General features: G+C 40.2%; 1 protein-coding gene across 5 annotated transcripts in view; it reads right to left on the reverse strand.

Annotated features, from left to right (window-relative positions):
• LOC106876355 (peroxisomal targeting signal 1 receptor) overlaps positions 1–22181 on the reverse strand; it is a 108324-nt gene that overhangs the window by 12196 nt on the left and 73947 nt on the right. For 4 of the 5 annotated variants that reach the window (XM_089341330.1, XM_089341326.1, XM_089341329.1 and 1 more), the window contains 5 exons: positions 21769–21963; positions 19262–19340; positions 18099–18185; positions 14927–15084; positions 12845–13198 (listed from right to left, as the gene is read on the reverse strand). In XM_089341330.1, the coding sequence (XP_089197456.1) occupies positions 12982–13198; positions 14927–15084; positions 18099–18185; positions 19262–19340; positions 21769–21963 (736 nt within the window). In that variant the 3' untranslated portion in view covers positions 12845–12981. Of the gene's footprint in view, positions 1–12844; positions 13199–14926; positions 15085–18098; positions 18186–19261; positions 19341–21768; positions 21964–22181 lie in introns of those variants that run through there. The other variant, XM_089341328.1, reaches the window with a different exon arrangement.

Genomic DNA, 22181 nt, shown 5'->3' on the forward strand with positions numbered 1-22181 from the left:
GGCTCCCTTAATAGCAGGAGAACAGAGCAATTTGTGAGAGGACGTCTTAGTGAATTTGGATTGGATTTGGATATACACATTGTTGGCTGTACGACGGATGGTGCTTCTATGATGGTGAAATTCGGAAAAGAAATAAGACCTGATCACCAACAATGTCTCACACATTGCATACATCTGTCTGTGATCGACATTCTCTATCAAAAAAATATTGAAAATATTGCCTCAACCGATGAGACTGATAAAAAAAAGTGAAGAGATCGCTATAACAGACGACAGTGGTGATGACGCTGACATAAGCCAACAGGACATACTTTTTCAAACAGATTTGGCTCACGCAAATGCTTGTTTTTCCCAGCTAAAACTTGAATTTAACAAAGTTTTAAATAAGGTAAGAAAAATTTCAAAATTTTTCCGTAAATCTCCTACAAAAAATGAAATTTTGCAAGATTTTGTACGAGCGAACTTTGATAACAGAGAATATAAACTTATACTGGATTGCAGAACTAGGTGGAATAGTATATTCCATATGATTGAGAGATTTTTGAAATTGAAAAGCTGCATCCTAATGCTCTACGAGCAGTACTTTCCACATATGCTGTGGCTGACGAAGAATGGAAATCTCTCGATTTACTATATGAAATTCTGCATCCAGTAGAAATTATTTTGAAGGTTATTTGCACTGATGATATGGATTTACTGAAAGCGGAATATTCTATAGAATTTTTATTGAATAAACTTAATATCGTCGGCAACCCTTTGGCTCATGAAAGGCTTATGCATAGATATAAGAGAAGAAATGTTGAAACCTTGACTCCCTTGAGGTATTTACATAACCCAAGGAAGTTTAAAGGTGAATCAATTTCTGGACCTTTTTCTTTTTTTAAGGAAACAACATTTAAGGAAGTATGCTGAACAAACATATAGGAGATAATTTCCTGAACATGACGCTGAGAACACAACAGAACTATACAAAGAAAATGAAATAGGAGGGAACCTAAAACAAGTGTTACTGTTGTCCCATCTACTTACGAAGGTAATGAACTCATGCGTGAATACACAAGCGCAATGAAGAAAATGAAGGAAGAGCCCAAGATAGTAGCAGATGGATTTGAAATCTCTAAAGAATTCGAATATTTTGAAGCAACTTCGAACAGAAGTGAAAAGCTTGAGAAACTTTATAGAGCATTGCTTACAACTAAAGCAACTAGTTTCCAGTCGGAAAGAGCTTTTTCAATTACTGGACGTTTCAACACAATAATTAGGACAAGTTTGTCAGGTAAAACACTGAATGCATTGTGTTTTTTAAAAGATTATTTTCGAAGGAAAGTGAATCATCAAGCAAGTCAAGAAACTTGATTGATTCTCAAAAATAGAACGACTTGGAAAAACGTTGCATTCCTGATTAAATAAATAAAATACCATTATTTTTTGTTATTGTTTGTACATAGATACAGATACAGGCACCACCAACATATTTGTGGATATCAGTCAAACTGTTACTTTCTCTCTGTATGTATATAAACAAAATACAATATATGACAAACTTCTTCGTTACAGGGACACCGCTCTAAATCCACGAAAACCGGTTTTTAACCGGTTTTGAGAATTACTTGTACTTAAACTCGGTTTTGGGAATTATCGGTTTTGTGCGAGCCCTAGACCCTACTGAAGAAGTCATCCTCTACCTCTTCGTTGTTGCTGTTCACCTCCACAGATTACTGCCCGATGGCTTCCTCGATCATGCCCTTCATACTTCTCACCTTGGTGAATTTGGTACTATCATACATATCCAACCAGATGAGGTGAAACCTGGGAGTGGAAGGCAGCAGCCAGTTGGCATTCCTCATCGTCCAGGAGGGTCGCAAATCTTTTGTCGATGCCTGCCAAAACTGCGTCGACCAAGGGGCTGCAGTAGACCAGTTTTGGATAAACGGACTTCAGGTAACGGAAGATAATTAGTCCGATAATGAATATCAAAGTTAAATCGTTAACGAAAATGTTAACTTCGTTAATTAATGATTAGCGGACTCACGCCCAGCCCTGTATATATATATTACTGTTCAGAAAACAATCTAAAAACTTTAAATTTACCCTTATGTCACCGACAGCATCTCTTCATTTAGAGAAGTATTAAAAAACCAAAGTCTGTTGTATTTTATTTCTATAACCAACTCGCAAACCAAGTTATAATAATTGCCATTATGCAAGAAAAAAAAAACCAAACAAACAAAAAACTTCACACTGAAAAAGTTAATTTGGGCGGAGTTAGGCTTCCGAAGGTGGGCGATCTTACGAATCATAAGATCACAAATCATAACATAAACAATTAGGCATAACTACAGAGTTGTACCCCATCGACTTTGGAAGGTCATAACTTTCAGAAAAATGAATATTTTTGAATGAAATTTTCTATGCATATATTATATATTATGTAGATTCCGAATATACAAAAATTTTCGGTGAAAGTGTTTTGGAATGGGGGTGGGGGGACAATTTTCGGAAATTCCAACAGAGTCCACTTAAATTCCTCTTAACTTCCAGGAAAATGAATATTTTTTCGTGAAATATACCTTGATGTATGTACATTTCGAGCATGTAGGAATTTTGAAGGAAACAACTGCAGGTTATTTTTGAGAAGTGTTCCCCACTCGGTGGTGTTTCGGAGCAAGTCGTCCATAATTAGGCAGAAAAGAGAAGCCGTCATAAGAAAACTTACGTTAAAAATAACATGCACACAATTTTTTTTTTCTCAATAGAAGTAAATTCCAAAGTAAACGTTTCTAGTAGAGAAGCAGAAGATAACAGGGCTGCGTATTACTTCATTAGAAATCTACGGATGTACATACGCACATAATAGAGAAAAATGAAACAATTATGGACGACTTGCTCATATTATCAACCCCGAAAGGATGAAAGGCAAAGTTGACCTCAGTGGAATTTGAACTCAGAATGTAGAGACAGATGAAATGCTTATTTCTTTACTGCCCACAAGGAGGCTAAACATAGAGGGGACAAACAAGGACAGATAAAGGGATTAAGTCGATTACATCGACCCCAGTGCGTAACTGGTACTTATTTAATCGACCCCGAAAGGATGAAAAGGCAAAGTGGACCTCGGCGGAATTTGAACTCAGAACGTAGCGGCAGACGAAATACCGCTAAGCATTTCGCCCGGCGTGCTAACGTTTCTGCCAGCTCGTTGCCTTAAATCAGGGGCCACAAAACTACGGCCCACGAGATCAGTTCAACTGCGCTTTGTATACTTGTACCCCACTGTCACTTTGATGGCATGCATTGCTCTCTCACTCTCTAATGGTAGTAATGTAAAGAAGAACAACAACAATGGCGGTAATAGTAACAATAATATATTGAGAGTTTCTGAGAAAATCATGTGGTTCAAGCAGCTTTGTTTTGTTTTTCTCTGTAGTGTGCACATGTAGAGAAGGGGGGAGGGACTACATGTGATGAAAGTTATCAAAATGTGTGTGTATGTGTGTATATATGTGTGTGTGTGTATGTGTATGTGTGTGTGTATATATATATATATATATATATGTATGTGTATATATATATATATATGTATGTATGTATGTGTATATATATATATATATATATATATATATATGTATGTATGTATATATATATATATGTATGTATGTATGTATGTATATATATATATATGTATGTATGTATGTATGTATGTATATATATATATATATATATATATATATATATATTACACGACACTGCTTTTCCTCTTCCCAGGCTACAGGCCCACACCCCCAACACCCATACTGTTAGGATTGGCACTCTCAACGTCGGCACGCTGAAAGGTAGATCTGGTGAAATTGTTGAGATGCTTGAACGGAGATGCGTAGATATGTGCTGCATCCAAGAAGTAAGATGGAGAGGAGGTTCTGCAAGGTTCCTCACAGGCAAAGAACACAGGTACAAGATTTTCTGGGCAGGGAACACTGACGGGGTCGGGGGCGTAGGAATACTTCTAGCGGAGAAATGGGTGGATAAGGTAATCGAGGTCGTTAGAGTAAGTGACAGAGTACTTAAGATCAGACTAGTGCTTCATCATAGATTAGCTACTGTCATCTCAGCCTATGCACCTCAACCTGGGCTACCAGATGGTCTGAAAGACCAATTCTATGACACCCTCTTGCAAACTACCTCGTCGACGAGTGACAGGGACCTTCTCTTTGTGGCTGGAGACTTCAACGGTCATGTCGGACGTCGTGCTGGGGGCTTCCATGGCATACATGGAGGCTATGGCTTCGGTTCCCGCAACGAGGAGGGAACCAGACTGCTGGAGTTCTGTGATGCAACCAATCTTATGGTCTGCAATACCAACTTCAGGAAACCTGCCAGTCACCTAGTCACCTGCCGCTCCGGCAGACACTCTAGCCAAATCGACTACATCCTCGCCAGAAATAGGGAAAGAGGGCGGCTTATAAATGCCAAAACCTACCCTGGCGAAGAATGTACCCCACAACATAGATTAGTAGTTAGCGACTTTGGGATCAAGGCAAAATGGGTGCCCAGAATTAGACAGGCTTGGAGAAGAAGGGTGTGGAAGCTTAAAGACCCTGCAAACGGACAGAGACTTAGAGACAAGTTACTTGAAGCATTTAACGAAATAGAAGGGGATATAGCATCATACAACGTGGAAGACAATTGGAGATTTCTGCGGGACAACCTGTTGAAAGCCACCGACCAGATTTGTGGGTGGTGTAAGGTCCCCTCCCAACCCAGAGTAACGTGGTGGTGGAACAAGGAGGTAGACAGGGCTATTAGACAAAAGAAACAAGCTTGGAAGGACTGGAAGAACGGTGGTAGCAGGGAATTGTACCAATGTGCCAGAAGGGAGGCTAGGCGACAGGTTTATTTAGCCAGAGGGGAAGCAGATAAGGAAAGATTTGCCAATGTTCTGCGCCGTGAGGACCAAAGACTCGAGGTATTTCGGGTTGCAAGACAGTGTAGGAGAGAGAATAGTGATGTTGTAGGAGAGAAATGTGTTCGCATGGATGATGGTACGCTTGCATTAAATGAGGATGCAAAGAAAGAGGTCTGGAGATGCCACTACGATAGATTGCTTAATAAAGAGAATGAATGGGAGAAAGAGAGCCTGCCTTATGTCGACCCAATAGAGGGACCAGCTATCCGAGTTGATAGTACCAGGGTAGATAAAGCAATTAAGAGTATGAAGACCGGGAAAGCCCCCGGCCCATCAGGAATCACTGCAGAGATGCTCAAAATATCTGGCAGTGTTGGCTATAGCCTAGTCACCCGTATTACGAACCAGGTGATACACGAAGGAGTCATACCCTATGACTGGTGTAGCAGCATCATAGTCAACTGCTACAAAGGTAAAGGGGACGCTTTAGATACAAATAATTACAGAGGCATCAAGCTGTTAGATCAGGTTATGAAAGTTACAGAGAGGGTCATAGCCCAACTAATTAGGGAGCGAATCAATTTAGATGAGATGCAGTTTGGGTTCGTGCCAGGTAAAAGCACTACTGATGCCTTATTTCTAGTGAGACAGTTGCAAGAGAAATACCTAGCCAAGGATAAACCTCTGTACCTGGCTTTCGTTGACTTGGAGAAAGCCTTTGACAGGGTCCCCCGATCCCTTATCTGGTGGTCAATGAGGAAACTTGGGATAGAAGAATGGCTAGTGAGAGCTGTGCGAGCCATGTACAGAGATGCGGCCAGTAAGGTGAGGGTTGGAAATGAGTACAGCAATGAATTCCGGGTAGAGGTAGGGGTCCACCAAGGTTCCGTCCTCAGCCCCCTATTATTTACCATAGTCCTCCAGGCAATCACAGAGGAGTTCAAGACAGGTTGCCCCTGGGAGCTCCTCTATGCTGATGACCTTGCCCTAATTGCGGAGTCACTATCAGAACTAGAGGAGAAGTTTCAGGTGTGGAAGCAAGGTCTAGAATTGAAGGGCCTTAGAGTCAACCTAGCTAAAACCAAAATCCTAATAAGTAGGAAGGTAGATAAAACACAAACCCCTTCAGGTAGATGGCCCTGCTCAGTATGTAGAAAAGGAGTAGGTAGTAACTCTATAAGATGTACCCGGTGCAAGCTATGGACACATAAGAGGTGCAGCAACATCAAAGGCAGGTTAACTAGCAAGTTAGTTTTTGTTTGTGGCAGATGTTCAGGTGCAATAAAGACTGCAAACAAACAGGAAACAACTTCTATCTCATTCCAGGGTGAAAAACTAGAGGTAGTCGATAGCTTCCGCTATCTGGGCGACCAAGTTAGTAGTGGGGGTGGGTGCGCTGAAAGTGTAGCTGCTAGAATAAGAATAGCCTGGGCAAAGTTTAGAGAGCTCTTACCCCTGCTGGCGACAAAGGGACTCTCACTCAGAGTAAAAGGCAGACTGTATGACGCATGCGTACGAACAACCATGCTACATGGCAGTGAAACATGGGCTGTAACTGCTGAGGACATACGTAAGCTCGCAAGGAATGAAGCCAGTATGCTCCGTTGGATGTGTAATGTCAATGTGAATACCCGTCAGAGTGTAAGTATCTTGAGAGAAAAGCTGAACATTAGAAGCATCAGTTGTGGCGTGCAAGAGAGACGATTGCGCTGGTATGGACATGTGGTGAGAATGGAGGAGGATAGCTGCGTGAAAAAGTGCCACACCCTAACAGTTGAGGGAACCCGTGGAAGAGGTAGGCCCAGGAAGACCTGGGCTGAGGTGGTGAGGCAAGACCTTCGTACATTGGGCCTCACCGAGGCGATGACTACGGACCGAGACCTTTGGAAATGGGCTGTGCGTGAGAAGACCCGGCAAGCCAAGTAAGATCGTTGCCAGTGCCCCTGGACTGGTTCTTGTGCGGGTGGCACATGAGATGCACCATTTTGAGCGTGGCCGTTGCCAGTACCGCCTGACTGGCTCCTGTAGGATTTTCGAGCGAGATCGTTGCCAGTGCCCCTGGACTGGCTTGTGCGGGTGGCACATAAAAGACACCATTTCGAGCGTGGCCGTTTTCGTGCGGGTGACACGTAAAAGCACCCACTACACTCTCTGAGTGGTTGGCGTTAGGAAGGGCATCCAGCTGTAGAAACTCTGCCAAATCAGACTGGAGCCTGGTGTTGCCATCCGGTTTCACCAGTCCTCAGTCAAATCGTCCAACCCATGCTAGCATGGAAAGCGGACGTTAAACGATGATGATGATGATGATGATGATGATATATATATATAGAAAAAAATTTTAATTAAGGTACTCAGAAACCTGGATGTTGGTACATTTACAGTTTTTTATTAACGTCACATATTAAATGAAGCGCTTTTCACCTAGTCCTGTAGGTTTTTCAAATTGTTTCGAGAAAAAACTTTCTAGGGGGTCTCTTTATATAGTTTTATTGAGTGTGTAGGGGTGGAGAGAGAGAGATATAGGATAGTAAGAGAGGGTGAGGAAAAGTGAGAGAGAGAGAGAGAGAGAGAGAGAGAGAGAGAGAGTGTGAGTGTGTGTTTTTTTGTGTTGGTGTGTGTGTCTGTGTGCGTGCGTGTGTGTGTAGATGGGAAAGAGAAAAGAAAATTGGGTTAACAGCTGGTTCGTCCATGGGAAAGAGAAAAGAAAATTGGGTTCACAGCTGGTTCTTTTCAATGATAAGTTTATTTTTAGCCTTTTAAAGGAATGACAAAAGCAGGTGTGATCGTTTTGAAGTTGCTTTTCATAGAGAATCTTTGGTGTCATTGTCTAGTAAGAGAGTGTGGGTCTGTGTGTGTGTGAGTGTGCCTGTGTATTTGAAAGGTGTGCCAGTGGGAAGGGGAGGGAAGAAGAAGATTCGGATCTTTTTTAAAACGGGGGGCCACATTTTTCATTAACGAAACACTTTGAAACTTGGAACACTGGTAGAATGTGTCATATAAAACATCTTTTTCTTTTAGTCTTCTTAAAAAAAAAGAAATCCATAAATTATTCCATGTTAAAGTTGTCGTATTTCTGTAATTTCAACCATTCACTGACGTCCATTCAGCCGATATACATTAAGTGCCGACTACATAAACAAACGATTCTGAAACAATTAACCCTAACTCTAACCCTAGGGTTAGGGTTAAAGCAAATTTAAAATGAAAAAAGCAAATAAAACGAAGGTATGGAGATTAAATACGCTTTACATCGCTTAATCAGCCAAAGGAGTAAATGTAAACAACTGAATACTTGTCAGTGATTGGTTGAAATTATCGAAATAAGACAATTTTTTACATGAAATAAATTCGAATACAAAAATATTTTTCTGTTCTATAACACAAAATAGATAAGTATACGAAGTTTGAAAGTCTTTCGGTACCAAAAACACTACGTAAAACATTAATGAAAAATGTGGCCCCCGTTTTAAAAAAGATCCGAAGATTCTGTTTACAGTTTACCAGTCTGGAGATACTAATAACCAAACCTACTACAAAGAGGAATCAACACAACCAGAGAAAGCAACAATAAAAAAAATTGGAACATTGATCAATGAATACCAAGACTCCTTTACAGATAAGGAGAAAGACTATTTATGCAACTCAAGAACCAAAGAAAGCAATTTTTATGGATTACCCAAAATCCATAAAAGCTCGGAAATACAGGGAGCCATAAATGAACAGAGGAACCACTATATAAGAATACAAAGACCTGCAGACCTTACAATGAGACCCATAGTTGCAGGGCCCCAAGCACCAACACAGCAACTAAGCCACTTCATAGATATACTCCTCAAACCTTTATGCCCACTGATACCAAGCTACATAAGGGATGACATAGACTTCCTCACACACATTCCAAATACGGTTCCAGAAAACACCATACTTGCAAGCTTCGATGTCACGAACTTATACACAAACATACCACACACCCTTGGTCTGGAAGCGATAAAATACTGGGTAGAGAAATACAGGGAACTCATAGATAAACGTTTCAAAACAGACTTTATCACCAAAGCCACCCAATTAATACTTGAAGAGAACACATTCTCATTTAACAACAAACCATGCCGACAGATAAAGGGCACGGCGATGGGTACGAAATTCACACCTTCATATGCCAACCTAGTGATGGGTTTCCTTGAGAACAAGCTATACGATGAAATAGGGAACACCTTCGAACACAACTTCAGAGAAGACGTCAAGAAAAAGTGGAAACGCTACCTCGATGACTGTTTCATCTTTTGGAACAGATCAGAAGAAGATCTACGAACATTCCACAACATCCTCAACACACTGCACCCATCTATCCACTTCACAATAGATACTAACTACAACGAACTCCCCTTCCTAGACATCAACATCAAGATACACAACTCCATCGTTACAACAGACATCCACTACAAAAAAAACGACACACACCAATATTTAAATTTCTACTCCTGTCACCCATCCCACCCATCCCACATAAAAAGAAACATCCCATATAGTATGGCAAGACGCATATGCAGCATAGTGACCGACTCACAGACACGCCACACAAGACTAGAGGAACTTAAAAACTTCCTACTAGAACAAAAATACCCAGTCACCTTAATAGAAAACGGAATCGAAAGAGCAACAAAACTAGACATTACACAACTCAGAACACCAAAAAAGAAAAACAAAGAAAACATCATCCCTTTCATTAACACACACAACCCTACAATCACCAACATGTTTCACATTATACACTCAAACCTACCAATAATCCAACAAAGCCCCAAAATGGAAAACCTACTAAACAAACATCACATAAAAAACAGTAAACGCCAAGAAAAAAACTTAAAAAAACACCTCGCAAGAGCGAAATTCTCAGCAGAAAATAAAACAGAATTCTACGTAAAAGAGTGGAGATGGTAGATGTGGAACCTGCAGCAACCCCAGCTACAAATATATAGAGGGGAACAAACAGATAAAATTTAAGAGTGGACACACATTCAATGTAAATGCAGACATGAACTGCAAGACGCAGAATGTAATATACTGCATAACCTGCCCCACATGCAAGGAGAATTATATAGGTGAAACTGGAAATTCCTTATGTCAATGAGCCAGAATTCACCGGCAACATGTCCGACAGGAGGAACTACGGAAAATTCCACTGAGTGAGCACCTAGGAACATGTGGGGAAGGAAAATTTAAGATCTTTCCCTTCTACAAATGCTCAAGGAAAAATATGGAGAAATACTTCATAGCAAAATTCTCACCAAAACTGAATGGCTGAAACATGCAGATCACAACCCATCTAGACAGCCCCCTAAAAAAACGTCAAGAAACCCAGATAGTGGGACATTTTTATACCAACAAGAATTGAACCCAGTTACCTAGGTTCTCATATTTCTCTCCTAACTTAATTTGAACTAACCAGCTGTATATAGATATCATCACAATTCCTTCCTTCCGATTTACACCCCTTTCAGACACACACGCACGCACACACACACACACACACGCACTCTCTCTACCACTGGACAATGACACCACACACGCCCCCACAAGGACACCACACACCACCAGGAACTGAACTCACAACGTTACAATCATGAGTCGAATACTCTAACAACTAGGTCCAGCACCAAGGGTACTGAGTGGACTCGCTTTTCATAGTGGAATAGTTTCTGGAATTTCATTTTTATTCTTTTACTTGTTTCAGCCATTTGACTGTGGCCATGCTGGAGCACTGCCTTTAGTCAAACAAACTGACCCCCAGGACTTATTCTCTGTAAACATAGTACTTATTCTATCAGTCACCTTGGCCAAACCGCTAAGTTACGGGGGATGTCAACACATCAGCATCAGTTGTCAAATGATGGTGGGGGCATGTGACAAACACAGACACACACATATACATGACTGGCTTCTTTCAGTTTCTCTACTAAATCCACTCACAAGGCTTTGGTTGGCCTGAGGCTATAATAGAAGACACTTGTCCAGGGTGCCATGCAGTGGGACTGAACCCAGAGTCATTTGGTTGGCAAGCAAGCTACACCTGCACCTTCCATACAATGCAGCTTTTATAACTGATTTGTTTCAGTCATTAGACTGCGGCCATGCTGGGGCACAGCTTTGAAGAATTTTAGTTGAATGAAATAACCCCAGTACTTATTTTTCTTAAAGCCTTCTACTTATTCTATCAGTTTCTTTTACCAAACTGCTAAGTTACGAGGATATGAACACAACACTGGTTGTCAAGCAGTTCTGGGGACCAACACTGGCACAAAAACACACACACACACACACACACATATAAATAAATAAATATACAACACACACACGTATATATATATATATATATATATATATATAAATATAAATATAAATATACAACACACACACGTATATATATATATATATAAATATAAATATAAATATAAATATATATTGATAGAAAAGGTAAGACAACAAAAAAAAAAAAGAAAAAAGAAAGAAAGAGACCTCGATATTATGTAAATAGAGGAATTTATCTGTAAATAATATGTGACAATTATTCGGTAGCCATGATAAAACTCCAAGTTTCGGATGTCAGGGCAGAAACCCATGCCGCCATCTCTTCAGTTACCTGGCCATCGAGAAAATGCATACCAAATAATTGTCACATATTATTTACTGATATATATATATATATATAAATATATATAGGTTTCTTTCAGTTTCCGTCTATCAACTCCACTTACAAGGTCTTGGTTGGATCAAGGCTACAGCAGAAGACACTTGCCCAAGATGCCACACAGTGGGACTGATCCCAGAACCATGTGGCTTGGAAGAGAGTTTCTTACCATAGAGCAACACATGTAGTACACACATTCTATTGTCACAGGCCAATAGAAAGAGGTTGTGAGAAACTAATTTGCATGTTATTAGCATGTTACATCAACAGCTTGTGAGGCAAAAATTTAATCTGTGCAGTTGGGGTTAAAATTGTAGAGTATGAGTTAAAGGAGATTTCACTGCTATTTCAGGCAGGCTGAGTAGCCATGTGGAGGAGGCCACAATGGTCATTTCTGCATGTTTGTTTGAGTGTGTGTATATATGTTAAGCTGCCAAAGTGTACATTTGTCTGCTTATGCTTGTGTGTGTGTGTGTTATTTCTTTACTACCCACAAGGGGCTACACACAGAGGGGACAAACAAGGACAGACAAACAAATTAAATCGATTATATCGACACCAATGCGTAACTGGTACTTATTTAATCGACCCCGAAAGGATGAAAGGCAAAGTCGACCTCAGTGGAATTTGAACTCAGAACGTAGCGGCAGACGAAATACCGCTAAGCATTTTGCCTGGCGTGCTAACGTTTCTGCCAGCTCACCGCCTTTCGTGTGTGTGTGTGTTTTAGTCTGTGCATGGAATGATACAATTCGGCATGGATGACTGGACATTCAACCTGTTCTGGCGGCAGTGCTCTTTGGCACTGGAGGAAAAGGCAGGCACGTGCACACACACATACACACACACATTCACACAAAGGTACAGACAGAGAGAGTGTGAGAAGGAGAGAGGGTGAAGGGGAGGGAAAAAGAGAGGGATATTACAATTTATTAATTGGAAACTACTGACAAATATTTTCCCGCTCCTCATCCACATAAAGAGGAGGGAGGAGAGAGAGAGGGAGAGAGAGAGAGAGAGAGGAAAGGAAAGAAGGGACGGAGAGAGGGGGAGAAGGAAGGAGCAAGGGATGGAGAGGGAGAGAGGGAGGGAAGGAAGAGATGAAAAGATGGAGAGAGAGAGAGAGAGAACGAGAGAGTAGGAAAGAGAGATATTACAATTTATTGATTAAACACTATTGACATAAGCATTTTCCCCTCTCCTCAAATACATAATGGGAAATATGCTTAGACACATAAACTGAGAGAGAGAGAGAGAGAGAGAGAGAGAGAAATATTAAAATATCATGTCAAATAAGTCAGCACTGAATCAGCAGTGCAAAATCAGTGGTGGTGCCAGATTAGCAGGGTCAAAAGGTCTCATACCCATCTGTTCATGTGATCCCAAGCGGTCATGAGTTCATGTTGAACTCTCGATTCAGCAGTTCTAGGTCAAATTTATCACAGGCATCGTGTAAATCCATTCGGTTCATTATAGTTAGTGTCATGCGTAGGGTCCCCCAGATGTTCATGGACATCACCTGTCTGGAGGTGTTCATAGAGGCAGGCATCAAATCCTCCGACTTACGTTGCATGTTCAGCGCCACCAAGAAGTGTTCAATGGCTGATCTGCAAAACAAAAAAAGGTGGAGTTGGGGGTAAAGTCACTAAATTAGGGCATTTCTCCAAAAATTAAATTAACCCTTTAGCAACCAGATTAATCTATCAAATGTATTTATCCATAAGTGAAAAATCTAAATAGTGTAAAGCCATCTGTGGAACATAAGTGATGTATTTGCCAAGTGTGAACGAAATTGGATGAAAAATATTGTTATGTGAGATCAACGTAATGGTCAGTCACATATATACACACACATCTTCTATCTTATATATTATATATATATATATATATATATATATATATATATATATATACACACACACACACATGTATGTATAAATATATTCACACAAAAATACATACATACATAAAGACCCCCTTTGGTTGTGAATGTCCCCTCCAAGACACAAGTACGGGCAAGGTTGTTTTTTATGAAAGACTAGCAGTCACCCATGCATACCAATCTCCCCTCTACATGGCACTGATGCTATCCAAGGGTAAGGTAAAGGCCAATACAGCTTGGAACCAGTGACATCATAACTCATTTCTACAGCTGAGTGAACTGGAGCAATGTGAAGTAAAGTATTTTGCTCAAGAACACAGCACACAGCCTAGTCTGGGAATTGAACTTGCTATCTCATGATTCTGAGCCCAATGCTCTAACCACTGACCCATGTGCCTCCACCTCATATACATATATACACACACACACGTATTATATATATGTGTGTATACATATATAAGCATGTGTGTGTGTTAGTGAAGGCCAATGGCTCAGTGGTTAGAGTGTTGAACTTACGATTGTGAGGTTGTGAGTTTGATTCCCGGACCGGGCTGCGTGTTGTGCTCTTGAGCAAGACACTTTATTTCATGTTGCTTCAGTTCACTCAGCTTTAGAAATGAGTTGCGACGTCACAGGTGCCAAGCTGTATCCGCCTTTGCCTTTTCCCTTGGATAACATCGGTGGCACGGAGAGGAGAGGCTGGTATGTATGGGCGACTGCTTGTCTTCCATAAAAACAACCCTAGGTTGTGCGTTTTCCGGTGAGGCAATTTTCCGCCCAGACTTGTACCCCGGAGGGGAACCTCTTAGGTGCACCCATGGTCATTCGTGACCGACAGAGTTGAGTTTAGATATCTATGTATACATACATGTACATATATTGTTGGCACTCCGTCGCTTACGACATTGAGGGTTCCAGTTGATCCAATCAACGGAACAGCCTGTTCGTGAAATTAACGTACTAGTGGCTGAGCACTCCACAGACACGTGTACCCTTAACGTAATTCTCGGGGATATTCAACGTGACAGAGTGTGACAAGGCTGACCCTTTGAATTACAGGCACAACAGAAACAGGAAGTAAGAGTGAGAGAAAGTTGTGGTGGAAGAGTACAGCAGGGTTCGCCACCATCCCCTGCCGGAGCCTCGTGGAGCTTTTAGGTGTTTTCGCTCAATAAACACTCACAACACCCGGTTTGGGAATCGAAACCGCGATCCTATGACCAAGAGTCCACTGACCTAACCACTGGGCCATTGTGCCTCCACATGTACATATATACAGAGAAGTAAACAACTAAAAAATAAAATATAATATAAAAGAAACAAGACTGTTTCATCATGTGTCTTAGTTTCTGAAATACCAAAAAGAAAAAAGAAAAAAGAAAAGTGAAAGAGATACAAGACAAAGTAGAGTAGACAGAAGAACAGATATGTTGAATACACAAAATATACTTACTGGTGCACACCGAGATTGATGCAGGCTATACCCAGGTTGTAACGGGAGCGGATGAAGCCAGGGGATAGCTGAAGTGCATGATGGTAAGCTTCTACAGCCTGTTCGCTCTTGTTGCTGTTTGCAAGAGATGCTCCGAGTTTATTCCACAGCTGGGCATCCTAGAAAAGAAGGAAAATTTTCCATGGCTTTAACCCTTTTGATACCAACTCGCCCAAACCTGTCCCTGGTTCTATGATATAAACCAGGGGTTTTCAAACTTTTTGACTTGCGGACCCCTTTATATTTCAGGCTTTACCTTAGGGACCCCCTTATAAATGCTTATGAAATTTATACATAAATATTTGCTTAAAATAATGTATATTTTTACATTTATTTATTTAACAAATAGGTTTATTTTCAATTAAAAGATTTCGATTAAAAAACATATATAAAATCAAATTGCCCATAAAAAGTATTTGCTGTCTACGGACCCCCTGTCTTGTCCTTGCGGACCCCCTGTGGTCCGGGGACCACAGTTTGAAAACCCCTGGTTTTAAAGTAATCTAAGTCAAAATCTTCCACCCAAATTTCAGGTTAATTTATGTTTCTGATAACAGTTCAATAATGGCAGTTATTTGAGTAAATTTTTCAATTAGTTTTACAATTAATTGAAACAAAGTTGGTCTATTTCAACAGAAATATGGTAATGAAAGGGTTAAAAAACAATTATCACCATAATCATCATCACCACCACAACCATCATCACTATCATTATCACCATCACCATCATTATCAGACACACACATACATATATATACGATGGGCTGCTTTCAGTTTCCGTCTACCAAATCCATTCACAAGGCTTTGGGTCGGCCCGAGGCTATAGTAAAAGACACTTGCCCAAGGTGTCACACAGTGGGACTGAACCCAGAATCAAGTGGCTCTTAACCAAGCTACTTACCACACAGCCACTACTACGCCTATATATATATATATATATATATATACACATACATACATACATAATTATATTATGTACTAGCAGAAATACCCGGCGTTGCCCGGGTTAAAGAGAATAATGAAATCTAAAAACGCCGTCTAGACTACGCAACCCTCAACTGTTAGTAGCTACGATACCATATTTCTACATTAATACCTCTCCAATCCATGCCAGCATGGAACATAGATATTAAGTGGAATGCTAGAAGAAAGTTTTCAACTCATATGTATATAAAGTAAATACACGTAATTCAGAAACACGTTTTGTGTATTTTATTTCGTAACCAAACAAACAGGTACAGATTATAAATAATGAAAGGCCAATTTTGGTGATTCATTTGACAGAAGTAGTAGAGAGACAATGCGATGATAAATCTGAGGTTGGATCTTGAAAGTTTGGATGAATGCTGCCTCAGTTAAATCTCTTGTGGTTCCAAATGATGTCATCTGTAGTACAGCATCGTATTGTCTAATTTTGTTTTGCAAATGTTAGGAATCTTGGTCAGTTGATGATAACAGTTTCTTCAATAGCTCTGGAGGTTGGGGATTGTGGAATTGTTGGGAATGTTTTTAACTTTGGTGTTATATGTATTGCTTGAATTTCTTTGACATATGAAATATATGTATTTTCACTGGGTTTGTAAAAGAGAGTTGTGTAGTTCTCGAGTTTTAGGGATTCACACAGACAGACAGACAGACACACATTCTCATCTTTATATATAGAGATATATATACACACACACGCACCCAAACACACGTATATATATATATATATATATGTATATCAATATAAATATATGAAAGTCAATGAAGTTTCGTAAAAGAAGGTGATCATGTACATACTTTCTTGCTGTTGTGATTATAACACCTCGTTGTAAACAATGTTCCTTGTTTTCCTTTGTGGAGCATATGCAAATAGGTTTTTTTTTGCTGCCCACTCTTGAGCAGCCAACATACAGTTGTCCATGTGAGAAGCAGGGCTCTTCCAAGAGAAGACCAGCTACAGACAGTGCTCATCTGTTATGTTCGGGTTAAAATTTCATCAACATCAAAAATATATGAATTTTCATGGGAGTTATGGCTGTTATGCATAGAATATAATTTCCAAATTTCATAAAGATCCATTCAGTACTTTTGACGTAGTTTTGGATAAGAAAACAAATGACTAATGTGTGTGTTTGTGTGCATGTGTATGTGTGTGTGTGATGGGTGTATATATGTATGGATATCTGTATGCATGTATATATATGTATATATGTGTACATATTACATGTACATCTATATATATATATATATATATATATACATCTACACATATGTATATATATATATACATGTATGCATATAGATCTATATCTATATATATATATATATATATATATATCTATACATATACGTGTACATATACATCTATATGTATACATATACATCTCTCTCTCTCTCTCTCTCTCTCTTTCTCTGAAAGTATCTGTCATTACAGTATCGAAATGTGATTGTTTCAGTTAGAGGAATAACGTGTACATATACATCTATATGTATACATATACATCTCTCTCTCTCCGAAAGTATCTGTCATTACAGTATCGAAATGTGATTGTTTCAGCTAGTGGAATAACGTGTACATATACATCTATATGTATACATATACATCTCACTCTCTCTCTCTTTCTCTCTCTCTGAAAGTATCTGTCATTACAGTATCGAAATGCGATTGTTTCAGTTGGTGGAATAGTTTCATTTTTAAAGTGAAAGTATTTGACATGAGTGTTTTTGTTTCACTTTTGACACGTAATACTTAAATAGTGGAGGAGATATTATGTTGCCGTGGGCTCGAACTCTGCAAGAAGTTAAACATTTTTTTGGACTAAAACACAACTGGAACCCTAAGTAAGGCATCTGTAAAATTTGAATGAAATTGGTTGCGTAGTTCTCGAGTTTTAGGGATTCACACACACACACACACACACACAGACAGACAAACAGACAGACACACATTCTCATTTTTATATATATAGATACACACATAGAAAGCTAGAAATAACAGTAAGAGATGAGGTGAAAAAGAGAGGAGCACTCACTTTCATTATCCACCCCCCTCCTCTCCCATTCTTTCTTTCTCTACCTCATTCTCTCTGTCCTCTCCCTTTCTTTCCTGGTGTCTGTCTTCATTTGGTATTGAACTTGAACTACTTACATTTGGACGGGCTTGAAGTGCTGCGTTGAAACAGTCGACTGCCTTGCTGAGGTCTCCGCTTAGGTTGAAGAGGACTCCAAGACCACACTGAAAGAAGTGGCGGTGGTGGTTGAAGGAGGAAAGTAAAAAAAATGAAAAAGAAAAGAGAAACAAATAACATAAAAATCAGAAAAACAACCAACAGAAAATATAATTTATCGTCAACATCATTGAGTGAATGAGGGAGTAGCTGTTTGATAATAGAGTTTGCTAGAAATAGCAGCCAAACTCCTCTCTCTCTCTCTCAGATCACATCTTGCCGTCTTAGGTACACTATGGTATGGTTATGGCCAGAAAGCGTCCAGTTATATGTCTTAGGGATCAGGACTGTGTTGGCACTCCGTCGCTTACGACGACGAGGGTTCCAGTTGATCCGATCAACAGAACAGCCTGCTCGTGAAATTAACGTGCAAGTGGCTGAGCACTCCACAGACACATGTATCCTTAACGTAGTTCTCGGGGATATTCAGTGTGACACAGTGTGACAAGGCTGACCCTTTGAATTACAGGCACAACAGAAACAGGAAGTAAGAGTGAGAGAAAGTTGTGGTGGAAGAGTACAGCAGGGTTCGCCACCATCCCCTGCCGGAGCCTCGTGGAGCTTTAGGTGTTTTCGATCAATAAACACTCACAATGCCCGGTCTGGGAATCGAAACCGCGATCCTATGACTGTGAGTTCGCTGCCCTAACCACTGGGCCATTGCTGGCATGTAAAAAGCACCTTTTGAGTGTTTGGCCTCAGAGAGGCAAAGTGGCCAATGCTGGTGGCATGTGAAAAGCCCCTTTCGAGTGTTGGGCCTCATGGAAGCAATGATGAATGACCGAGACCTTTGGCATTATGTTGTGCTTGAGAAGAAGACCCATCAAGCCAAGTAAAATTGCAGTCATGGCAGACAATGTTGTCACACAAATGGCACCTGTGCTGGTGGCATGTAAAAGCACCATTACACTTTCAGAGTGGTTGGCATTGGGAAGGGCATCCAGCCATAGAAACCATGCCAAATCAGACTGGAGTCTGGTGCAACCTTCCAGCTTGCTATTCTGGTAAAACTGTCCAACCCATGCCTGCATGGACAACGGACATATGATGATGATAATAAGTGCAAATACACACACACACCTACCTGAACATCAGGATCAATTTTGTTTGGAGAAAGGCGGGCAGCTTCGATGTATAAGTCTCGTATCTCCATCATTTGATTTCTGTTTGGAAAACAGAATGCAGTGGATTTATGGGTAATTGTGAGTAGGATAAGAGGAGTGGTGAGAGAAAGAGAGCTATAGATAGATAGACAGGCAGATAGATATATTTTTATTATAGCCACACAGGGCTAAACACAGAAACTGGACGAATAGAAACGTAGAGTTTTTCATTTTCGAGATGGGGTGGGTGAGACACACAAAGAAAAGTCAAATCAATTGGGATTGAAATTGTTGGGGTGTGTGATGTACAAAAATTATAATTTTCCCCAAAACGTGAATAAATAATGTTCACAGTTTAGGTGTACCCTTGGAGAGAAAAACCTACAAAAAAACCAAAAAAACCCCACAAAAGTCACCTCAGGCAGTTCAAAATGTACATAAAAGTAAGTACCTTTTCTCTCGTTTTCTCTTTTTGTTATAAGTTTATGCTTAAAATGGTGTCTTTCGTACTTACCATTCTTGCCACATTTACCCATTTTTTATTGAAAATTTCATTCGATAACACTTTCCTTTCTATTCTCATCCTCCTTTTCAAGTGGTACTTGAAAAAGTTGACGAGAGACTGACCAGAGAGGAAAGTGTTCGTTTGTAAACCTTTCAAACGTGTCCGCCACATGCATTCTTTCGCCATAGCTACGCAAACTGTTTTTCCTTCCCGTTTAAAGGAAGGTGACGGAACAATATTCACGATAGACTCGCGCTGATAAGCGGGCTCGTCCTACACACAACAACAGCCGTTTGACAAAGGTCCACAGCTCTGAAATATCTGGACACTGCACGAGTGCGTGCAGAACGGTTTCATCACTCTGACCACATCTCGGGCAGGTTGGTCTGGTGGTTTTTGAACCGTGTCTGTAGATCTTCTCTCGAACTGGTAGTGCGTCCCGATAGCATTGCCAAGTCAAGGATCTCTGGAAGTTATCCATAGGCCCCAGTAACCATAGTGCTCTTTTTGTTGTTGTTGTTGGTGGTGGTGGTGGCAATGTTTGTATCGGTGATACCAGTAAAACAGTGGTTGGTGCATTCTTAATAGTATTAATATCTTCACCAGTAATAGGTAAGATATTCAATTCATGCGAATCAGCGGGCACAATTGTAGCGATAGTATTGATGTTGTTGTAATTTTTCAGATTAACACCCGCATGATCTTCACTATGGTGTTAGGGTTAGGGTTACGGTTAGGGTTTGGGTTAGGGAATTCCATCCGTAACCGTAACCCTAACCCTAAAACTAACACTAAAACCCTAACCCTAACACCCTAGTGAATATCGTGCAGGTGTTAATCTGAAAAATTACTGTTGTTGTTGTTAATGGTTGTTATTCTTGTGGTAGTCGTGGTGGTGGTGGTGATGACAGGGCTGACAACGGTCGTGGAATTATTATTCATGGCATTGACAGCAATTTCTTTTCCAGCGCTTGTTTTGGAGTGTGCGCGTTCAAAAGATTCATTCTTTTCTCCCTCCATCACTCCTAGGCTGGGAAAATGTTCATCCATAAACGACGCCGATCAGCGCTCGACAATCAAATTTTTCGACATTTTTAAAATCGAGTGTCTTCTATAGCCTCAGGTTGGTCAAAGCCTTGTCAGTGGATTTGGTAAGAGAGAAACTGAACGAAGCCTGAAAGGCGGTGAGACGGCAGAAACATTAGCTCGCCGGGCAAAATGCTTAGCAGTATTTCGTCTGCTGTTACGTTCCGAGTTCAAATTCTGGCAAGGTTGACTTTGCCTTTCAACCTTTCAGGGTCGATAAATTAAGTACTAGTTATGCACTGGGGTCGATGTAATCGACTTAATCCCTTTGTCAGTCCTTGTTTATCTCCTCTATGTTTAGCCCCTTGTGGGCAATAAAGAAATAAGAAACTGAAGGAAGCCTTTCGCGCACACGCTTGTGCTTACCCCCCCCCCCACTATCGCTTGACAACCAATGCTGATGTTGTTTATGCCCTAGTAATTTAGTGGTTCAGCAAAAAAAACTGATAGAGTAAATACTACGTCGATTTCTTCAATTAAAATCCTTCAAGGCAGTGCTCCAGCATGGCCACAGTCAAATGACTGAAACAAGTAGAAGAATAAAAGAATATCTCTCTCTCTCTCTCTTTATATTTATATATATATATATATATATATATATATATTTATATATATATAATGACAGGCTTCTTTCAGGTTACGTCTACCCAGCCCATTCACAAGTCTTTGGTGCTGGCTCGAGGCGACAGCAGAAGACATTTGCCCAAGGTACTATGCAGAGGGACTGAATTCAGAACCATGTGGTAAGGAAGCAAACTGCTTCCACACAGCCATGTCTGCACCTATTACAGACACAAAAAATTCTTTAAAATTCAAAGAAAAAAAAAAAGAAAAAAACAAGAAGAAAAGCCTTATACTGAGTTAAATGTGTTAAAGTTTCAAAGAAATTCTACTCACTTGGAAGCCATTGAAGAAGCAGTGTTTGCACTGCCAGGTTTACATTCAGAAATAGGTACCAAATGAGAATACTGAGGATTATGGGCCAGCCAAGACTTCAGGGCTGAGCAAGCTTGCAACTGTTGATATTCGTTGGTGTAACTTACTGCAATGGCCATCCAAGCAGTGAGGTTGTCTGGTTGTAATTCCAAGCATCTATGAAAAATAAAACAAGTGGTATTTAAAGTTATCACTACAATCCTAATATTGTGAGATGTTTTTTTTCTCTTGCCTTCTTTTTTCTGTCAAGGGCTTATATGGCCCTTTATTAGAATATTTTCCTTAGTTAGGGTGATTGCCAGAAGCTTTAATCTTGCATAGAATTACCATTATTATTATTATTTACAGGATTGTAAAACTTGGCGCTGTATAAA

Source organism: Octopus bimaculoides, chromosome 24 (assembly GCF_046866305.1).
Source record: "Octopus bimaculoides isolate indiv1 chromosome 24, ASM4686630v1, whole genome shotgun sequence".
NCBI lineage: Eukaryota > Metazoa > Mollusca > Cephalopoda > Octopoda > Octopodidae > Octopus > Octopus bimaculoides.